This window comes from Camelus ferus, chromosome 10 (assembly GCF_009834535.1).
Source record: "Camelus ferus isolate YT-003-E chromosome 10, BCGSAC_Cfer_1.0, whole genome shotgun sequence".
Classification (NCBI taxonomy): Eukaryota; Metazoa; Chordata; class Mammalia; order Artiodactyla; family Camelidae; genus Camelus; species Camelus ferus.
The window spans coordinates 22235819-22258911 of NC_045705.1; the positions used below are offsets into that span (position 1 = coordinate 22235819).

Genomic DNA, 23093 nt, shown 5'->3' on the forward strand with positions numbered 1-23093 from the left:
AATCTCTCCTCATTTTAGGAGACCAGTGTTATATATTCTACCAAAACCAGGCAAATATATTACAAAACATAAAAACCATGAACATAGATGCAAAAATCCTTAACAAAATATTAGCAAATTGAATTTAGGACTACATAAAATATACTATATATCAAAGAATAGAATATAGAATATAATCAAAATTTTAATATACAATAATAATAAAATATAATATAAATATAATATAATACATCATGACCAAGTGGGTTTTATCCCAGGAATGCAAGGTTAGCTCAACACTGGAAAATTAGTTAATATTATTCATTACATCAAAAAACCCAAAAATCTCCCCAATAAACTTCCTGTACTCAGATCTTCATCTCAGAATCTGTTTCTGGGAAACTCAACTGGAGAAAATATGCTAAGTACTATTGGCTTAAGCAAGGTCATAGTATGCAATGATTTATGTTTTAGAAAGGGTTTTGGTGACATATATCATTATGGAGAAGAGATTAAGGGCAAGAAGATCAGTCAGGAAACTGTTGCTGATAAGGGCTGGTGAGAGATTTTAGCCAAGTAGGTCAGGAAGGATGGAGAGATGAAGGTAGATGTGAGGCTGAGTGGGAGGTGGAATTGATAAGACTTGGAGACTAGCTGAATGTGGACAGAGGTGGAAGGAAAGGAGGACCCAGATGACACTGGGGTTCTGAACCTAGACAACTCTATGGTGACATTCTTACCAAGATAGAAAACTCAACATAGAAAGGTTTGTGGGAGAAGCTAGGAATCCTAACCTCAGCCGTATGAAGTGTGTTTTCCAGCTCCACCTTACCTCTCTGAACCTTTGATTCCTCACCTAAAAATGATTTCCCCCAGGGTACATACCTGATGCAGAGCTCAAGGCCCTCCATCACCTGGCCCTTGCCTGCTCCTCCAATATCTTCCTCCTTCCCTCTCCTGCCTCCCCTGACCCATCCACACTGACCGTCCTTCTGATCTCAAACCTGGCAAGATTTGTTACCCAGTGCCTTTGCTCTTGATGATCCTTCTGCTCAGAAATCTTTCCCCCAAGATCTGTGCATGGCTGCCTCTTTCTTCTCACTGAGATATCTGTTCACTGTCACCTGCCACTGAGGTCTTCTCTGACCTTCCCTACCTAAAGCAGCCCCTCCCACCATGCAGTCAACCTATATCACAGTACCTGTTTCATCTTCTCAGACATGCCTTATATTATCTTATTCGCTTTTGCTTGTATTATCTACTACCACCGAAAGGGGGCCCCTTGAACACAGAGACTGAGTTTTGTTCACTGCTGTCCTCACAGCAATGGAATTCTGTCCGGCACACAATTGGCAGAACTGGCACTCAAACGAGGGCAACCAACCATCCACAGGTGCTGAGGGCTTATCCAGGGTGCAGGCCTTTAGTGCTAAACCTGGGAAAGTCCCAGGCAAACTGGGAGGGCTGGTCATCCTAACCCAAACCCAGATCCACTAATTCTCTGTACAGTTAGTGCTCCTTCTTCTGTCCTGCTGTTGGGATTCCAAGACTATCTCACGTGAAGTCAAAGACCCCATGCTTTGCATTAGTGCCTGACACAAGGAAGACAAACAACACATATTTATGGAGTGAACAAATGAATGAAACAAATGGCGCGACTCCCGTCAGTAGAAACTGAACAGAGTGTCCTTGTATTACTTCCTTGGTTAGAACCATGTGGCCTGGTTGCTCAGCAACAACATGCCATGGGTCCAACCAGGCATCTCAGAACCTAAGTTGTGAGCTGTACTGAAGTTCCCAGGCAGTCAGCTGTTCATGCTTTATGCTCCCGCCACTGAGGGTGGCTGGGTCTTAGCTCTAAGCCAAAGGATGGGCTCATAAAGCAGGGCAGGGGAAAACTCAGAGAATCCAGATGAAGAAAATGCATTAAAAATATTTTCTCCTTGGGAATTTATTTCCTTCTCATTGGAGTGTGATGACAAACCCTGAAGTCCTGCACATAGGGATGGAAACGGGAGCAATATGCAAGGGTAGGTCAGGACGGCCTTCCCTCACATCAGCCGCAGAGAGGCCCTGAAGGAGCAGAAGAAGGCCAGTGCGCATGCTCATGCAAAGGTGGAGCAAGTCAGGGGGCTGAGCCGGGGAATGAGAGTAGGTGAGAGGTAAACCAGATGGTTCTGGTAATCAGGTTCTGAGCCAAGAGGCAAGGGCAGACCTCTTCTGCTGGGACACAAACACATATGTTCAAGGCCTCAGAGTCTTCTCAGCAGGTGAGGACAGACATTAGAACACAAATAACCCGAGTCTGAATCCCAGCTCTGCCAGTTAACAGAGGTGTGACCTTGGGCAGATTATTTAACCCTTCTAGGTCTCAATTTCCTCATCTATAAATCGGGGTTGCTGTGAGAATTGGAGACTGTGGATCTCAGGCATGTGGCAGAGAACAGGCACTGCTAACTGGTAACTGTCATTATTATCATTACATTACAGGTTTACATTCCAGGGAAAGCATCTTGAGCTGAGGATTGTCGGTGGTTCTGTCCCTGGATAACTAACGATTATTAATCCAGCCATGCTTTACAAGCTGGCTTGGGCAACCTCTCAGTGAGATGGGATGGGAGTAATGAAGCGGGTAGTTTGGGATGCTCTCAGCACAGACTGACTAAACCCTCCCCTCCCCTCCAGTACAAATTCCTGACTTCCCTTTCGATTTAACAGACTTGAGTTTAACAAGATAGCTATTATACTTTAAATAAACACTGACTGGCCAGAAATGCAGCGGTCACCATGAATTAGGAACAAGAGGGGCCACCTTGGTTACATCTCTGCTCTGTCTCAAGCACAGCTTTGAATAATTAATCTGCCACTTTGATAATACACAATGACCAGCCTATTAAGCCAAGAATCCTGCATTTATTAAATGTGAACTTAGTGGCAAACAAACAAAACCTGAGTCAATAGTTGCCTCGCCAGTTATTAAAAGCTCCTCTCCCTGAGGATTCGTGTGGGAGGCAGACCACACGGCCCAGGCAGAGGAACTGAGGAGGAACAGGCAGTAGGGGTGATGGAGGAATAAACAGGGGGCCTTTGAAAGCCAGACCCTGCTCAGGTGGGAGGTATTCCTCTGACAGTCTGAGGTCAGAGCCAAAGAAACCACTTGGATTCCCCACCAGTGCTGTACCACCCCTGGAGCAGCTAGCAGGAACATTTGCTTTCTGTTTGGGCTTTCTGGAAGTTATTTATTGCCCGAAGATGGGACTCAGAGGCAGGAAATATATGTAGAAAGTGGTGGGGATCCTAACATTAGGACCTCTCACCCCACAAATAACGGACGATTGAAGAACACGGCCCCGTGTAATGGGTGACTATGCAGTACAGATGTTAACAGCGTGGGTCTTGAAGAGTAAACAGTTAGGATGCAACTTATGGCACACAAGAGCTACCTCAACTCCAAACAGTTTAGACATTAAGGAAATTAATTCTCACCCAGCAGAAAATTCAGAAATACATCAATTTCTCAGCTGGGATTAGACTCAGCTGAATATAACAGAAAACACAAGGAACAGTGGCTTATATATAATAGAGGTTTATACTTTTCTCACATAAAAGAAGCCCAGAGATAAACAGTCAAAAGCTAGTATGGCCCCTCCACAGTTAGCAGGGACCCACCCTTTCTGCACTGCCATCTTTAGCACGTGATCAAGTTAGCTTCAGGATCACATAATGGCTACCGCACTCTAGCCATCACGTCCACATCCCAGGAAGTAGGAAAGTAAAGAGGGGCAAGGGAAAGGGCCACTTTTAACATTTCATCAGCGATCTGTATTGATAAGGGAGTCTGGAAAATGTGGTTTTCTATCTGGGTACATTGGTACATCCATCAATACAGACTATCTGTTTCTAAGGAAGAACAGAAGAATAGACACTAGGAAGGCAGCCAGCAGTATCTGCTGCTGGAGGCTCCCATGATGGATTATTTAATGACACCCCACCATCAAGGACCCAGATTCTCTCCATCTCAGCTCTGCCATCTTGAGTACTGGCAGAGTCTTCAGAGTGGTAGCAAGTGGCTATGCAACAGTTCCAAATGTCTCATCCAGATGTTGTCACATCTGGAGGAAGAAGACGGAAACTATTCCTATAGCTCTCCTCTAAAAGTGAGAAAACTCTCAAAATCCCACCAGCAGACTTCCAATGGTCAGAACTAGGTCAAGGGGGAAAAACAGCTTCTCCCCTGAAGGTGAGGGTGAGGTCATATCCCTGAAGCACAAGGTTTCATGGGGAAGGAGGGGTTAACTGGCCAAATTAAGTTCTCTAAGGAAGGTAAATGGCGTAGCGGGGTGGATGCCAGGTTCAAAAACCAGCTCTATCCCACTCTAGCTCTGGACCTCAGGCCACAGACTTAATACCTCCAAGCTGGGCTCTCCTCCCCTGCCAGACAGCGATGACCACCTTGGAGGGGGCTGTGAGGCTCAGATAAATCACGTACATAAAGTGTGTGTGTGTGTAATTTTACAGTTCTGTATGTATGGACTGCTCCATGCTTGTGCTACACAAGGAACCTCAAAGAAATTGGATCCTGCTTAAGCTCCCTTACACCAGATTGGAAGGAATCCTAGTCTTCACAACTCTTGAGGCTTCCCATCCCCCGGCTGAGAGAGTCCGAAAAGGACGTTCACCAAACTGCTACTTTCAAGCCGGAGGGAGTCCCGAATCACTCGGTCTCCTGTTTCCATTTCTGCTACTGCTTCTCACTACTTTAAACAAATAGAAGTAGAAATGCTCACCACAGTGGTGGTGGAGCACGGCCCCCATGCTGTTCATTCCAAGTGCTCTGTGGAAATGAACTCCACAGCTGCTCCAGATTCAGGGCCCTCCCTCCACATGCTGCCTGGGGACCCCGCCCCATGCTGCTGTCATGGGGTGCCACTCGCCCGCCTCCTGTTCATGCCAGCGCAGCCTTTGGAAGAGGGCATCTCCTCATTGACCCGCTCCCTCAGAGCCCAGCGAGGCCCAGGAAGCCCCTTGTCCAGCACCCCAGGACCTCAATTCTTCGTGCCCAGTTCTCAGGCAGCCTCAGTATTCTCTCAACAGCCCCTGACCCACAGCCTCAGCGGTGCTGCTCTCCAGTGGACCACACGTCCACACTCACAACCCTGCTGCTCAGTTTGGATAATCCACAACCCTCCTTTAGCCATTTTCCTCTTCCATCTACCACTCCCCACACAACCCACCATCACAGGCCATTCCTGCTCTAATATCCCAAACTAGAACTTGATGGTTCCCTAACACCCCTTCCTCCCCTCTCTCTTTGTGCAGTGGTCGTACGGGTGGGGGGAGGTGGACTGACACCACCACCCTTATAACTGTGATTGACAAAGGTCACCTAAGCCAATAAGCCAACCAGCACTCTAGAGCCAAAGGGACTCAGTAAAGACCCAATTTGAGTCCGTGAGATTTGAGGGAAAATTATTCAAGGAACTTCAGGGGACAAAAACTTTTCCTATCTCCTTCTAGGTAGCGTGAAGGTAAAGCCTGGAGCTGCTGCATCCGTTTTGCCGCCATGTGGAAGCTAGGCTGAAGTTGTATGAAATGCAGAACAGAAAGCTTGAAAGACTGGACCAGGTGATTGATGACACTGGTGAGCCCCCAAATCAAACCAACTCATCAGACCCCCCCCCCCACCAATTACACGTGATTTAAATCAATCTTCTTTATTGTCTAAGCTATTTTGGAAGGCGGAGTGGGTTCTCACAGTTAGAACATGAAAAGACCTAAATGACCCCATGAGGCATCCAGAAATGGTCCAGATCTTAGAAAGATCTTAACCCTCCCTGGCTCGGGGAAGAGTAGCTGAGGTCAGGGGAAAAGGATGAGAAACCACTACCTAACCTCATGACATAAGTAGGCTTTTAAAGAAGTTAATCCTAAACCTGAAGCAAGGAGTATCTATGAGGGAACTCATTCATTTGTCCATCCACCCACCCACCTACTCATGCACTAAGAATTAGACTTCTAGCCCCTTGGGTCCCTCCACAGCTCAGCACCAATATCTAGGCTCCATCCTCCTCCAAACAGTACCACTTTGCAAGCTTTTAGCCAATTCAGGTAATAACCCTGTGTATTAGTCAGGGTTCTCAGGAGAAACAGAACCAATAGGAGATATAGATAAAGACAGATAGATAGATAGATGGATGGATGGATAGATAGAAATACATAATTATTACAGGAATTGGTTCACACAGGTAGCAGGCTGAGAAGTCCCACGATCTGCCATCTGCAAACCGGAGAACCAGGAAAGCCAGCGGTGTAATTCAGAGTCCAAAGGCCTGAGAACCAGGGGGCCAATGGTGTAGGCCCCCATCCGAGTCCGAAGTCCAAGAACCAGGAGCACCAATGTTCCAGGGCAGGAGAAGGATGTTCCCACTCATGCCAGCAGTTTGCCCACCTGCTTTGGTGAGCGGGATCTTCTTTACTCAGTCTATCCATTCGAATGCTAATCTCTTCCAGAAACACCCTCACAGACACACCCAGAAATCATGTTTTGCCAGCTATCTGGGGGCATGCATTAGCCCAATCGGGTTGACACGTAAAATTAAGCATCACCTCCTGGCTCCTGGCCTTAAATGATGCTCAAGTCCCTCTCCCTTCCTTTCTATCTCCACTGCTCCCATTCCAGCTCAGACCCTTCTCATCTTAACTCCTGGTCCTGGGCAGCTTCTTTTTTTTTTTTTAATTGAAATATAATCAGTTACAATGTGTCAATTTCTGGTATACAGCACAACATCCCAGTCATATATATTTTTTTCATTTTCATATTCTTTTCCATAAAGGTTATTACAAGTATTGAAGAGTTCCCTGTGCTATACAGAAGAAATTTGTTTTTTGTCTATTTTAATATATATTCTCAAACTCCTAAATTTATCCCTTCCCACCCCATCCTCCTGGTAACCATAAGATTGTTTACTATGTCTGTGAGTCTGTTTCTGTTTTGTAGATGAGTTTATTAGTATCCTTTTTTTCTTTCTTCTTTTTTTTTTAGATTCCACATATTAGTGCTATCATTTGGTATTTTTCTTTCTCTTTCTGGTTTTATTTCACTTAAAATGTTAATCTCCAAGTCCACCCATGTTGCTGCCACTGGGGTAGCTTCTTAATGGTCACCTATCTAATCTGCCTTTTGATAATCTGGTGCCATGAAGCATGAATCTTTCACTCTAAAGTGATCCCTTGATCATTCCCATCTGTTCAAAAATATGTGCTGAGTATAATGAATTTAAACACACCAGGAATATATAAAAGTTTTTTAAAGGCAAAGAAGAAAGTCCTTTTTCTTCAAATTTCTTTTCCCCAAGGTAACCTATTGATAACAGTTAGCTACGTCCTCCTGGATTCTTTCCCAGTTATACATATATTTTATATGTTTTTTTCAACAAAGCACACTATAGCTGTATCAAAGTTACTACCCTGCAAGAGAGGGAATGCCCTGAAATCACATAAAAAACCAGCCCTCCGTGATTCCTGAGGGCTACATTCACTCTAAATAATGGAAATTTAAATTCAACTGCCTGCTGGGGGAGTATTCCGAAGCCCACAACTCCCATTTTTGTCGCTGCTGTATTTCTGTTGTTTTGTTCTCCACTGGTTTAATTAGTGCCTGGTATTGTCTCAAACGATGTCATTTTTATTCCAGTTATGGCCAGAGGCAGTTAGCACAAAATTCACAATATTTTTAATGCCAATAAAACTATTCAGTCTTATGGTCCTGTTCCAGCAACTTTCGAGGTTACAACACCCAGCGTCTGAAGGCGCCGAGAGAAGAAAAGCCTTCCCTGGGCGTCTTAGATACAGCGGCTCCAACACGGCCGGGTTGCACTCCTGGCCGGTCGTGGGGCCTTGGTCTCCCAACAGTGCCCAAAAGAGTAGACTGACTCAAAGCCTTGGCTCAAAATTATATTATGACAGTGCTGGCTTTGGGAACAAATATTCTAACACAGACTAAGACTGATTAACTGTTCTGTCACTGGTTCCAGAATAGCCAGTAGTGGTGGCAGAGCTGCCAGGTCTGGGCCCTTTTGAGCTGGCTTTCCAGTATGGAGGGGACATCAGGACCAGGTGACCTGGAGACACACTGGCCCAGGTTTGAATCCAGCTCTACCATTTACGAGCTGTACCAAACTGAGCGACATACTTAAGCCCTCTGAACTTGGTTTCCTCGTCTGTGAAGGGGGGTATAAAACACACCTGAGTCGGTGAGGATGTGTGAGCTCCCTGGCCTGTAGCGAGTCGGTAAACGGTAACCATTGTCAGCTCCCCGTTTGTTCGAGATGAAGGCTTCTGCCTTCCAATAAGTAGTTTCTGATGATCTCCCCCAGCAACATCCTCAGAGAATGGAAAAAAGTCACAAAGAAGGGGTAGGTGGCCAAACAGAAGATTTACTGACACTGGGAAGGATGCTTATGAGGCTGAGAGGAAGGGAGGCAGCCAAGCCGGGCCTCTGTGGTGCTGGTGTTGCCAGGAGGCCCTGTGAGGACACAAAGCATTCCCCCAGCCCCTCCCGGACTGGCCGTACTCCCTGCTTCTCCCTTTTTCCTCAGCCTCTCAGGGCCCATGGCTGCTCTCCTCTTTCCTGGGAGACACAGATGGTCAGCACAGAAAATGCAGTCTGGATTTGAGCTCACCTGCTACAGGACTGGCTAAATCATTATGCCCCAGGGCAATGAACTGCTCTCTCTCTCTCTCTCTCCCTCTCTCTCACACACACATAATAAACCCTACATACCTTCTGTGTGCTTTGTATTCTCCTGCTCCCAAACACCATAACGTAACAGCTAGTGACAGAAAAATCAGAAATGCCCTATCACTTTTCTTTACCCTAATAAAGATCTCAAACTCCCCTCCTAATCTGAGAGGCAGCCTTAGACAAATTTATGAAAAATTTGGATCTGCTAATGGTCAGAGTCAAAAAGACAAGTGTTGCTATTGCTGTGTGGGTGTGTTTGCCGTCATAATCAACATTTATTCAGACCCAGGGCAGACATGTGACTGTGATGTATCACCAGGTGCCTGATGCTGCTTGGTTTTGACTTGCACTGGCTCCTTATAAAAGACGCACAAAACACATCCTGTTGAGATCCTGCAGTTCAGCTCTGCTTATTTTACTTACGTTAGAGTTTCCTCACTTTCATTTTAAAAGTAGTGCAAGATTATAATTTTCCCAAAAATCAAACAGCACAGACTGTTGGGGTAGGTACACATGGAGTGATGGTCCAGCACAGAACTGCTCCATTATATGCTGCCTGCCCTGTCACCCTGTCATGTGGCAAAGGCCAGGTGGGCCAGTGAGGGAAACTTCCATCCCCAGATGGACCAATCAGATTTCCTTTCCTGGGAACATAGAAGCTTGAACGGGAGGTGACTAGAGATGAGATACCATATACCCGCACCTTTGAGAGAAGGCCCTCCTGCTTCCCCACCTGGTGCTGCTGAGTTCTGGTACTTCCCAACACCCAATATTTGGTTCCTCCACTGATGCTGGGAACTACTCCAGCATCCTTCCTCCATTTCCGCTCACAGCAAAAAAAAAAAAAAATGTGACAATGAATATATGTATGTTCATGTATAACTGAAAAATTGTGCTCTACACTGGAATTTGACACAACATTGTTAAATGACTATAACTCAATAAAAAAATGTTTAAAAAAATAAATCCATTTCTGCTTCCTGACTTAGCGGGTCCATTTCTGTCGCTTGCCACCACAGGCCCCTCAAGTGATTCAAGTGTAGTGACTACAAATTTTACAGTCACGGGTACCAAATTGTCACATCCTTCATGACTCTAGGTCTGATCTTAACTTTTAACTTGAGCCTCCACACAAAGCCATCAGCACTCACACAGCATACCTTCCCCCATGCTCCAAATGTATACGATACAAGGTAAAAGTGCCTCCCACACACAGACCTTTTCCTAAGGAGCAATGCCATTAACCACTTAGTATGTCCTCCCAGACACATTTCTATGTGGCTGAGTGTGTGGGTTTTAATATTTATTGAGTGCCTACTATATGCCAGAAACTGTATTAGAACCCTCACCTACTCTTATATATTTAATCCGTACTCTCATTTAACTCTCACAATACTCCCATGAGGCAAGCACTAATATCCCATTTTACAAAAGAGAAGATCAAGGCAGGACGATTTCTACAGAGTGTAGCCACCCTCCCCGAGCCTAAACAGCCACACAGATCCGTCACCATCCCCAGTTAAATGACCCTCTCAGTGAGGAAAGGGGATAAGGTCAAGGATCCTACTTTGGGCTGTTGGCTTGGTTTTACCCTGTGTGGGCAAGGGTATCTCTCATGTACAGGAGCAGAGAAGCAAGAGAAAACTTTTAGTTTCTCAACATTTCCTTTTTGCCAGAGTTATTTGATGATCATCCTTCCCCTCAAAAGTCACTTAGAGAATAATCCAGTGATCAGCGATTACCCCTCCCCTTCTCTCTCTGACTCCCTCTGATTAAATTCTGTTTGTTAACCAACAGAAACTGGCAAGCAAAGAAAACTATTTCAGAATAATCTCTCTCCTTATTCGCAAACCCTTTCAGTTTTTCTTTCCCTCCTCCTTTCTGTCATAGCTGCTAACAAGAGAAAAAGAAAGCACCATTTACTAGGAGAGGAGCTTTTAAATATTCCAACTTTGAGAGAATTGTCTTCTTTCTCTGCTGTCCTTACTGGCATTTTAGTGGTCACTGTAACATACATTCAACATAGACAGATAACCATGTGGAAAATCAGAGGTAGTGACAGAGTCTGCAGACATGAGTAGAAGTAAACAAAGAAGGTATGAATGCCACAGAAGAGCTCTGATGTGGAAGTCAGGTAAAGTGTGTTCAAGTTCCAGGTCTGCCAGGAACTAGCTGTGCATCTTGGGTTCATCACACAAACCTCTGAAGCTCAGTTTTCTCCTTCCTAAAATAGAAACCGTCACTAACACCTGCCCCACTACCCCTTCCTAGCAGGTTGTTGTAAAAATCCAACCAGACTGGCATGGGAAAGAACCGTCATTACTCCTCAGCCCTTCTCTTGCTATTCCTCAGGCCCATATTGTCCTTAAAATGCAGCCATTCTTTAAACTCAAGCAGGCAAGAAATGGCCTCTGAAGTTTCTTTCTTTCTTTTGTCCTTGGGTAAAATGAAAAGGAACCAGAGATATTCAGGAATGAATTACAGTGCCTGGTATACAACAAACATGCCTGGCCCCCCAGAGGCAGTTCCCTGTTCCCCCAAGGCAAACTTAGAGTCAGTTCCTGGGAGGGGTGAAACCAGAGGAGAGATTACAGCAGGGGGAACTTGCCCTGCCGAGCTTAACTCAGCTGTCCTCAGAACTACCAGGTCAGCCAACCCAGCCCTCTTCTTTTCCAATCTCTGTATCCCACCCAATAAGAGAGCTTTCCATGCTACAACGGGTCTCCCAGGAGATGCGCTGAACTCAATCACACAGCAGAGATGGGGAGAGATGTAAGTACCCATTTCCAACATGTCTGGAGTAAGACAATGTGCCAGGACCAAGGGAGAGATGACTTCATTGTAAGAGGCCCCGTTGCTAACTGGCCAATGTGTTTCCCAGCCCTAGGAGGTCTCCCAGCACTCTAGTTAACATAACTTCCGTCTTTTGGCAGACCAGAGTTGGAATTCCTCTTCTGTTACTTAGCAGAAGTCTCCTGGGCCAATGAGAAGTCTTACTTCTCATGATGCTCGGCTTTTCCCAGCAATGAGATGGAGGAATAACACCTCCAGGAGCTGGAGAGAGGTCTTAAAGGCTGAGTGCATGAAAAGCTCTCACACACCGCCTTGCTTGTAGAAAGTACCCTGGAATTGTTCAGTGCTGTCCACCAGAATTCCGTTCCCACCTTGATCACAAGAGAAACCGCGACAGTCTGTGGGCCTGAGGAAGAAGCTGTGATCCTGAGGAGGCCTGAATGGGAGCAGCCCTGTGTTATATGAAGGAAGAGGGAAACGTGGCCGGCTTCTCCACAAAGGGGAGACGGAGAGGGAAAGGAGGGACAGATGGACGAAGGCCTCCCACAGTGATGTAACCTCCCCTCCCCCGACCCGGGGGGCCCTCCAGATCTTCAGTAAAGTCACTAAGCTCCTATGTTCAGCCCAAGTGGATCTGGGTGGGAGTGGTTAAGACACTGAACTTCACACTCATGCTGCCATGTGTTGGAGTCAAAGTAACAAGCATGGATGTAAGAGGTGGACACAGAGGGACAAGCTTGAGGGAAAGCCCCAGGGACTCTCTGGAATGGAGGGAAAGTTTCTGGACCCTCCCAGGCCATGGAAGAGGAATTTGAGTCAAGGTTAACTGGATCTCAAAAGGGCAGGGAAGGTTCAGCCAACAACGGAGTAACACCTTTGTCATAGATGTTATTGTCTGCCTGTGGGATGCCGAAAACTGGTTTTAGACAACAAAACCCAGAGTCCAGAAAGCCAATACACTCTTAACAAGGGCTGCATGCCTGAAGAACATGTACCTGGTTTTACATCCACCTCATTGCTGTAAAAAGAAACTTCCTCGCCCTTCTCTATCTCCCACCAGTGAGTGTTCCTAAGTTACCCCTTGTTTTTGCATATTCGTCCAGCCCCTTTCCAGTCCAACAATGATGACTCTTCCCGGGCCTGGAAGTCCCTTGGTCTCCCATTTAGGCTGCGATTCTGACGACACCCGTCTGCACTGCAGTGAGTCCCCAGTTATAAATTACTTACCTGCTGGCCATCATTTTAATGTAAATGGATTTTAAAAAGCAGCAAAGGAATATATTTTCATTTGGCTTTAAAGCATCCATTTTTTATTTGAGTTCGAGCCCGGTCTAGCAGAGATGGCAGAAGAATGGCTCTGAGGCTAATATAGCTAATGATTATGATGGAGATCCCAGGAGCTGCCGGCATTTCACTTGCAGCCACCTCCAGTCCAGCTTCGCTTCCTGCAGCAGGTTTTTTTTTTTTTTTTCCGCAGCCACTTCCATTAATACCCACCGCCTTATGATGGAACCATTATGATAATACCTCTGCTCTCGGCAGCCTCGATTGGTCTTGACACATTATCACCCTAAGAGCTCAGCCACGTGGCACTAAGTCCTATTTATAATAACCCTTGGCAGGAGCCACCAAAATAAAACCTGGTACTTATGGGCCACCTTTCATCTAAGGAAATCAGAAAGCTTCACAAGCTTAATTAAGCTTCAGCATCTATCTGACTGACGAGATGCTCAGGGCCTGGGGAAGCTGAGTGAGCATCACTAATTGCTCAGCGGAAAAGACTCTGGGCTGCAATGAACAAAGAAATCACAAAGCCCACGAGAGTCACCTCCTTCAATGGCAAATGTTTGCCTAGCGAGTTTCTCCAGGGTTGGGTGACAAATGATAGGTGAGCGATGAAGGGGCCGCGGAGAGTTTCCCATCTGGCGCATCTCAATCTAGGAAGGGGGCCTGAGATTTGTTTCTTTTATCAAAAGAGAATTAAGTTAATCCAACACGTTCAAGTGCTTTTAAGGGTGAGGAAATTGAGCTCCTGAAACATGTGGGAATGAAGGAGCTCACATGCTGTTGTCTCTGCTCACCCCAATGTCCTTCCTCCCCAAACCCTGACCTGCAAACCCCCAGTTACCCTTCAAGACCCAGCCTAACATCCGCCTCCTTGGTGAAGCCTTCCTGACCTTCCCTAGCTGAATCAGTCGCTCCCTCCTCTGGGCTCTCGTGCGGTTTCTATTTCCATAATAGCTGGTGCAGTCGATAATATTTATTGAGCACTTACTAAGCGCTTAATGTGCATTTCATTCACACAATAATGTTATGAGTCAGGTGCAGTTATCATCTCCATTTACCAGATGAGTTAACAGGCCCAGAGAGGTTAAGCGACTTTCCCAAGAAGGCACAGCTAGTAAGTGCAAGACTCAGCCTGGCTGCAGAGCATGCGTACCAAGAGACCACCCCACACTGCCTTCCCAGCAGCACAGTTGTGATGGAGGAGTTCTGTTTATACGTTTGCCCCCTTTCTGCTTTTCAAGCTTGCGTGTGAGAGGTATATCACATGCGAGCTACAAACAATAAAAACTCCTACCCAGACTCCAGAGGCAGGGCAGGTCCAGAGTGGACTCATTCAGGAGCTTGGTGACGTCACCAAGGACCCAAGTTCCCTCTATCCCTCGATTCTGCCTCCCTCAGTGTGTCCACTTAGTTCCTCTTGCAGTTGTGTGATGATGGCCTCAATTCTAGACCTGAATCATGGAGAAAAATGTTGTATCTCTTCTATGTCTTTTTGTAACAGTACAGACGTCTTAAACAAAAACCTCCCTGTGGACTTCCCTTCAGGAGTCATTGGCCAGAAGGGTATTATATATCCATGCCTAAACCCAACACTGGTAAGGGGACTGAAGGCACTGCGACCGGTTTAGCGCAGACAGGATCCAGCCTCCCCTCCAGCACCAGGCCCAGCGAGGAGGATGGAGACCTGCTAAGAAGGAGGACAGGAAGGGAAAGGGTGAAGAGAAGACAACCAATGCTTCCTGACGCAAGTGTTAAGGACAAGAGAAAGTCTGATGCCATCATTTTCTGCCCAGTTCTTTGGTCTTTAGTGCCTGAACAATAAATGTCAGTAGAACTAAATTATAGTAGGGGAAAAAAAATGCGTGTCCCCAAATGTCCAGTCTGGAACTTTTACCATCCTATCCTGGAACTAGGGTACGGTGATATATGACTGAGATGTGCGTCAGCAACTGCTCTAAAATTGACTAAATTAATTCACCAAGGCTCCAACCTTTAGATTCTCGTCTCTAACACCCGTGGCTACAGGAACCTTTTCCAAAAGCAGGTCAAAAAGAGAGCTACATGAAATAAAGAGAATCATACGACTGTTAGTCTCACCATAAATTAAGGGCTCGTGTCAACCTTGACTTTCTTTCCAGAAACACAGTGTGTTCTTAAAAGCGGGACTCAGTCAGGCAGACAGGTTGATGGCAAAGACTATTATGTCTCCTGGCCTCCTTCTAGCTATCCGACAGGATTTACCTGGAGCCAGATGTATGACAATACCCGCCCTTGGCAGCCAGGTATGTTAGGATGAGATCAGTGAAGCAACTCTTGGGAGATTCACATCATAGTCAAATAGAGAGATATCAAGAAAAGGAAAATGATTCCCCAGCAGAAAAATAACGTACCCTAGAGGGAGACAGAGTAAAGAAGGAAACACAAATAATGAAACTGCAGCCTAGAGAGGGCAGAAAGCTACCTGAAGTCACACAGCTGGTAACAGCTAAAGCAGGTGTCATAGCCAGTTTCAAGGAATGCTGTACTCTGCTCACTGACATGCTCCTTCCCTCTCCTCCATTTTGTAGAAGCATCTAAAAGGGTGCATTTGGGGGCCTCTATTTGGGAGGGGCTTGTAACTCAGAAGACCCAGAAAAAGTCAGGGTTGAACGAGGCAGAGTAGTGACAGGAAGCCAGCTGCTCAAGGCTGGCTGGAGGCTCCGGCTTTCAACAAGAGTTGTGCTGGGGATCTTAGTCCAGATGGACTGACCCCAAAGGAAAGGGAAAGAGCAACATTTTCAAGGAAGATGCTGATCTGAGGCATGAAGAGGGTGCATTAGGCTGGATCGCCACCTGTGTTAGGTGTCTCAAGACCCAAGGGAGGCTCGGTGGAGGACAGCAACAGGAAAAGGAGGAGACCCTTACCTGGGCAAAGAAGCAGAGGAACAGGAAGGAAGGGAATAATAAAAATTAGGAGTCTGGGATTAACAGATAAACACTACTTTATATAAAATAGATAAACAACAAGGACCTGCTGTATAGCACAGGGAGCTATATTCAATATCTTGTAATAACCTATAATGGAAAAGAATCTGAAAAGTAAGTGTGTGTATATATATATATATATATATATATATATATATATATACACACACATACAAATCTGAATCACTCTACACCTGAAACTATCACAACATTGTAAATCAACTATTCTTCAATAAAAATAAAAATTTTTTTAAACTAGAAAAATAGTGAGCTCTTAGTCTTTTAAGAGCTTTAAATACAGGGACTGATTTAACCATCCCAATAAGCTGTAAGGTTTGTTACTATTAATTAATTACTATTCATCATCAGATATTATACAACTGTTATAACTAGTGTCAGTAATACCCAAGAGCACTTTTATTACTATGTTTTACAAATGAGTACACTGAGGCACAGAGAGATCAAGTGAATTATTCAAAGCCACGCGCGTGGTAAGTTTTACACCTTGACAATCTGGCCTGAGGGTTCATGCCCTTAATTAACTGTATCCCTTAGTAGCAACCCCAGAAAATATTTCAAAGCAAAAGTTAATCCAAGTTGAGCCTCTTTCTATTTAATTCAATCATTCTAATATCTGGCATTTTCCCAGTAGTTCACAACTTGAAAAGGGTTTGGCCTCCCTCATTCTGGAATCTTGGCCCTACCATATACTTGCTGTACGACTTCAGGTCCATTACTGGCTAAGCTTCAGTCTTCCCAACTGTAAAGTGGGGACAAGACCACTTGTTGGGAAAGTGAAAGGAGAATGTTATGTGCAGGGTTTAAGTCCAGTACCAAGCCCATGATAAGCACTCAGTAAGTGTTTGCTGCTAATGCTGTTATGGTTACCATTAATACCTCACATGAACTTCACAACAACCTGTGAGGTAGGTAGGACTGATCATCCTCATTTCTCAGATGTGGAAACTGAAACTCACAGATGGGAGAATAACTAGCCAGAAAAGAGAGAGCCAGCAACTGGAAACACCAGACTTAGAGAATCTCCCAACTTCCACCTGCTGCCCGTGTCCAACCATTAACTCCACCTCCTCTCTCTTTGCAGGAGGCACCGTTATATAAGCCAGATCATTCTTCAAACAGGACTGTGAAAGAGTGTGAAGGAAGCAATTGGAAGCTCTGAGGACTGTTAAGAAAGTTCTCAAGGTGCAAATAGGCTGCTACATAGGGACAGATGGGCAGCATCTCCCCTCATCCCCAAACAACTGCCAGAGAAGCAAGCCTGAGGTCACACATTGTGAGAAACTGTGCTGTCCCAAAGAGCCACCAGGGCTCAGCCCTGGGCGTGGGGGGCTGTCCTCAGGCTGGAAGTGGAAGAGAATGGGAGCATCTTCATCTTACAGGTAAACAGAGGAGTGTTTTTAAACACTGTCTAAAATAATCATTTTAATAATGCACTTAAACTGCATTCCACTTTGGGTTTGTTTCTGTTTTATTCCTATCGCTTTCTATAACACTGCATTCCAATGTACTTGTTCAAGTTTCTACTAGTGCTTCCTGTTCTGGTACCCAGTGAATTCAGTCCTGTGGCTACAGGCAAAGGGCTGTGATACAGTTAGTCTGTCTTCTGAGATGTAAGATCTTAGCTGACTGCTTTAAGGTTTCAGTATCTTCATCAATACCAGTGATGTGATTGGAAGATTCTGGGATTTGGAGTATCTGGGTTGAAGCCAGCCCTACCAGACTGAAAGTCACGTGCTTCCTTCTCTTACATTATGTGGATCCTTCACCAGTATTCTTCTTCCTTACTTGAATGAAAGTTCTAATTTTGTATCTTTTAGCAGTAAGCAGTTTTTTTAAATGACTTGATACATGTGATTTGCAGAGCTTTATCGCATTAACATTCCAATGATTTATTCACCAAATTGTTATTGAACACCCACTAAGTGCCAGGCACTGTGCCAGGCAGCTACAAAACAACAGACAAGACAGACTCATAGAATTTACAGTGAATTACCCTTTAAAGTTATTTAACATTTTTGTGAACAGAACAGCTAGAAACACAGAGACCCCAACTACTTTGGATTTTCCCATATCCCCAGGACATGGTGTGGTCCATGGTACCCAAGCAACATTTTCAGACTTTAACTTAATTAACCAACTTGTTGAAAATGTATGTCTAGTTAGATGATATTCTACTTATGCCCACAAGGTGGAGATCTTGCTTACAGTTTACCCAAGTGGAAAGCAATTCATTAAAAAGAAAAAAAAAAAATTCTCAGAAGTTAAACCAAAAGACAAAAAATTAAATTCAACTTATCGAGCACCTTTTTAGTGCAATAACTATGTTAGGTGGTAAGGCGAATAGAAAGTTGTTAAGACACGGTCCCTATCCTCTACGGAACGATGGAGGTAAGCCACTTCCACAGAGCAGGAAGACAGTACCTCAATGAATTAAAGTTTTGATGTATCCATATGGGAGTCATAGTAACCTCAACATCAGATAAGATCTATAAAAATGCATGATATAGCCACCGTTGGGTACAGAAGAGATTCAACAATGACCCACACTTCAGCCAATATGGAAACACTGGAGGGCATACTGGGTCAGCTCTGGAAGGCCCCCAATGTGGTCTTTGGAAGCCTCTGCTCGGTCACAAAACTTAGGGTGTCTAGAACATTCATTCTTTGGAGAACAAAACATAATCAGCGCCAGCTGATGAGCTGATACAGTTGAAAACCCCCATGTGCATCTGATGGGGCGATAAAAAGAGAAAAGAAACACAGAAAAGGAAACAGATTTCAAACTCCTGCTTTCAGAGGTAGATTCCACCCTCAACCCTCCAATCTCCTGTCTTACCTGGGAATCTTGGTTTGGATCTGGGACACAGTCTCATGCAGAGAGGGAAGACAGCCAGTGCTTGTCCACGAGCTTTCCTGGTAGAGTGAACCCAAAAGTGGCTGGAAGACAATGTGGTTGATGTTTTGTTTTTTATCTTTTTTTTTTCCTCCTCCACTCCGTTCCCAGCCACTTCTTCCCTAAAACTAGTAAGTCAAAAGCAATGGGGGGAGTCATTTGTTGAATTGAAAGTCACATTTTGGGAATAAAGTGTCTTGCTAAATGACTGAGGGAAAAAATGAAAATGCTGGGAACTTGATAAAAATAGTGAACTTTCTTGATGGAGGGAAAATCAAGTGGCATGCTGCCGGCAGACCCCAGTTTGAATTTTTGTTTCTCTACTTGCTACCTCTGGGATCTTGAGCAAGTCCCATCCCTCCTCTGTGCCTCGGTTTCGTCATGGACAAACAGCATCATTTCTTTAGAAAAATGGTCTCTGAGTTACCCCTACTCGCGCTAGGTCGGATCCTGGGTTGTAACGCTCTCACGGCAACCTGAAGGTCTCCCTAGAATGTGAGCTCCGTGAGCACAGGGACCGCATCTGAGGATTTTGCTGCTCTGCGACCAGAGCCGAGGACTGTCGCTTTGTGGAATGGATGAACGAATGTATGGGAGCCTGCCTAGATGCTCAGCTTGCAGAGTCCCTCGGGAAAGGCGGAGCTGTCAACCTCAATGCGCACAAGCCCGTAGTGACCAGTGTGGTGAGCGCGCTCGGGAAAGAGGATGTCGGTTCAAAGTTGTTTGCTACAGACGGTTCTAACCCGGCTGGAGTCACATCCTCTGTGGCTCGGAGAGAATCCCAGGGATTTACATAAGGCAGGGTGAATCACACCGTCGGAAACGGAGAAGGCAAAGGGACCCGCCCCAATTCATGCCGGGCGGCTCCGGGAGTTTGGTGGAGGTTAAGCTGAACTTTGCAGGAGGCCAGGAGCTGCCCAGGAGAAGGGACTGCGCGACACCGCTAACCCCCACGAGAACCAGGGGCGCGTCGCTCCCGCCCCGCGCGCTGGGTGCCGCCCGCTCCGAAGCCCCCGCGCGGGCGCAGCCAGCCGGGCTTCCTGTTCCCGGTCCCTAAGCCCCTGACTGACTGTGGGGCCTCTTCTCCCGCTTGGAAGAGCCATCGCCGCTTTAAGGAGAAGAGGAGGGGAAGGGGGCGGGGGAGTGGGGGTGGGGAGCGGCGGCGGAGGAGGAGGGGGAGGGGGATCCCCCCTCGCTCCCACGTGGTCCGGGCGCCTGTGAATCGCGCCCGCCGGAGGGTCTCACAGCGAAATACAAAAGCAGCTGGGAAGCGGTAGCGAAGCGAGTTCCCAGCGCCGCGCAGAGCGCCGGGCAGAGCCCTGCAGCGCCCCGCGGCCGCGATGGAACTGAGGCGCCCGGAGCCCCGGAGCCAGCGAGCTGCGGGGCCCGCCTCGCCGCCGGGACCCGGGCGCCGGGGCTCGGCTTGAAGCGGCGGCGGCACCGGCGCGGCCGGGGGAGCATGGGCAGGAGGATGCGGGGCGCTGCCGCCACCGCGGGGCTCTGGCTGCTGGCGCTGGGCTCGCTGCTGGCGCTGTGGAGCGGGCTCCTGCCGCCGCGGACCGAGCCGCCAGCCTCCCGGCCGCCCGAAGACCGACTCCCACAGCGCCCGGCCCGGAGCGGAGACCAGGAGCCCGAGCCCCGCTTTCCTCTGCTCCCGCCCCTGGCGCGGGACGCCCGCGGCGGCTCCCTGAAAACTTTCCGGGCGCTGCTCACCTTAGCGGCCGGTGCAGACGGCCCGCCCGGGCAGCCTCTGGGTGAGCGCATGCGGCACGTGCCAACCAGACGGCCACAACGGGAGAAACGCGCCGCGGTGCACGGGGGCGTCTTCTGGAGCCGCGGCCTGGAGGAGCAGGTGCCCCGGGGCTTCTCCGAGACCCAGGCGGCGGCGTGGCTGGAGGCGGCGCGCGGCGCCCGTGTGGTGGCCCTGGAGCGCGGGGGCTGCGGGCGCAGCTCCAACCGGCTGGCCCGCTTCGCCGACGGCACCCGCGCCTGCGTGCGCTACGGCATCAACCCTGAGCAGATACAGGGCGAGGCCCTGTCCTACTACCTGGCGCGCCTGCTGGGCCTCCAGCGCCACGTGCCGCCCCTGGCACTAGCCCGGGTGGAGGCTCGGGGCGCGCAGTGGGCTCAGGTGCAGGAGGAGCTTCGTGCCGCGCACTGGACAGAGGGTAGCGTGGTAAGCCTAACTCGCTGGCTGCCCAACCTCACGGACGTGGTGGTGCCCGCGCCCTGGCGCTCCGAGGACGGCCATCTACGGCCCCTGCGCGCCGCCGGGGGCGAGCTGGCCAACCGCAGCCAGGCGGAGCTGGTGGACCTGGTGCAATGGACAGACTTGATCCTCTTCGACTATCTGACGGCCAACTTCGACCGGCTAGTCAGCAACCTCTTCAGCCTGCAGTGGGACCCGCGGGTCATGCAGCGCGCCACAAGCAACCTGCACCGCGGCCCCGGCGGGGCGCTGGTTTTTCTGGACAACGAGGCGGGCTTGGTGCACGGCTACCGGGTGGCGGGCATGTGGGACAAGTATAACGAGCCGCTGCTGCAGTCAGTATGCGTGTTCCGCGAGCGGACAGCGCGGCGCGTCCTGGAGCTGCACCGCGGCCAGGACGCGGCCGCCCGGCTACTGCGCCTCTACCAGCACCACGAGCCTCGCTTCCCGGAGCTGGCTGCGCTCGCCGAGCCCCACGCTCAGCTGCTACAGCGCCGCCTGGACTTCCTCGCCAAGCACATTTTGCACTGTAAGGCTAAGTACAGCCGCTGACCAGGGACTTAGCATCCCCCGGAGGAATAAAGAGAGAGAGAGAGACCTCTGGCTGGGGAGTGAATGATGGGGGAAGGGCCGTTGCCTCTACCACCGCCTGGGACCAGCCGGCCAACGCCCAGCTGGAGACTCGAGAGTGAAGGCGGCTAAAAACTTCAGCTTCACCCACCTGCCCCTTTCTCTCAGTCCCAAGCTGCTTGCTTTCAAAGTTCTGAGAGGACGCACTCACCCAGGCGAGAAGTGTAACATTCCCTCCACCCAGCCTATGAAAGGATTCTTCCCTGTGCCAGCACGGAGTTTGCATCCAAAGAAACTGGCTGCTGCTGGAGTTTGGCCCCCCGGTGGCCGTCTCTGTGGGAGATACATCCCATTCCATGGCCCCCTCCTTCCCTTTCCGAAAAAGGAAAACTTCTATTTGAGCCTTTGGGCTAATTCTACAATTTCCTACCAAACGCAGCGCTGGTGGTCCCCTGAGCAGGGCTATGACATTGGCTGGTGGAGCCCCCTTCCTGTGTTCTCCCTTTGTTCCGGCTCTGTGATGGTGAGATCACTGTTAAGAGCTGGGGAACCGCTCCCGATAGGACAAAGGGAGCGGAACCTACAGGATGGGGGGGAGTCCTGCAGACCCTGACAATTTGTCTGTCTTGTTCCTTACAGCTTGTCATTTTGGCCTGAAGGCTACAAATGCTGGACCGGCTGTATGCACTGACTCAAATAATGAATTTCTTCTTCCTCCCCCTTCCCAAGCGTCCAAAATTTTGACAGTGATGATGTTCACCAGAAGGGGGAAAAATCAATTTCATGCACTTTACTTTGTTTTTATTTTAATTTTTTTATTAAGAAAAATTTTTTATTTGACAGAATTTGCCTTCTATGTATATATGTGCATAAAGTGTGGTATAAATATACTAAACAAACTTATATTTCAATAAAAGGGAGTTTAAAATTTAGAATTTAGTTCCTGTGGTTTTACCTGTTTGAGGTATCTGATACCCTGCCTAGTTTTAGAATAAGCGCTAGAATTTCTCCCTTGTGGATGTGCTTTTAAAACAAAGGGTGCATGTGTATCTCAGTTGTGACCACGGAACTTAGAGAATTGAACAAAGCAAGAGCAGATTCCCTGCCCTGCTCCCTCAAAGAAACCCTAGTGCTGGAAATTTCAAAGTTCATCATGGAATGTGGGGGAAGGTGGAAAGAGACATGGAAGGAAAGCATTCCATTTCCTGGCAAATAAAACCTTGATATAAAAGGATTTCACTGTAATATAGGCCTATATTAATCATTTGGCAAATAAGGTAGAACCAGATGTGCAGACTAAAATATGACAAATGCTCCCCCCTTTAAACCTAACTACAGTGGTCATGTGTTGCACATGATTTTCAGCATTGTAATTACCATGCATCACAATGTGTACACATAATAAGCTCAGCACATATTGCAAACAGGTAGAGAAAGTCATAAATTAATTCTTCTCTTTAATCTCCCAGCATAAGTTCCATTGCACCCACGAGATCCTAATCTGCAACATCTGGCTTCATCCAGTTCTCTTAAGGGATTGTACTGTTCTCCCCCACCCCCGCCCTCGCCCCCTAAGTACTAATTCCGTGGTCCCCTCAGAGCAACCATTGTGAGACCAGGAAAGTGTGTAGTAC

General features: G+C 47.6%; 2 protein-coding genes across 2 annotated transcripts in view; one reads left to right on the forward strand and one right to left on the reverse strand.

Moving 5' to 3' along the window:
- The window catches only part of PAMR1 (peptidase domain containing associated with muscle regeneration 1), a 148114-nt gene extending 127589 nt beyond the window's left edge, over positions 1-20525 (reverse strand). The window contains exons 1-2 of the mRNA XM_032488462.1: positions 20394-20525; positions 18624-18724 (exon numbers count right to left, since the gene is read on the reverse strand). Coding sequence (XP_032344353.1) covers positions 18624-18660 — 37 coding nt within the window. The 5' untranslated portion in view covers positions 18661-18724; positions 20394-20525. The remainder of the gene's footprint in view (positions 1-18623; positions 18725-20393) is intronic.
- FJX1 (four-jointed box kinase 1) lies at positions 19836-22398 on the forward strand. Its single transcript, XM_032488463.1, has one exon. The coding sequence runs from the start codon at positions 20140-20142 to the stop codon at positions 21439-21441; it is 1302 nt and encodes a 433-aa protein (XP_032344354.1). The 5' UTR covers positions 19836-20139; the 3' UTR covers positions 21442-22398.
- Positions 22399-23093: the final 695 nt, after the last annotated feature.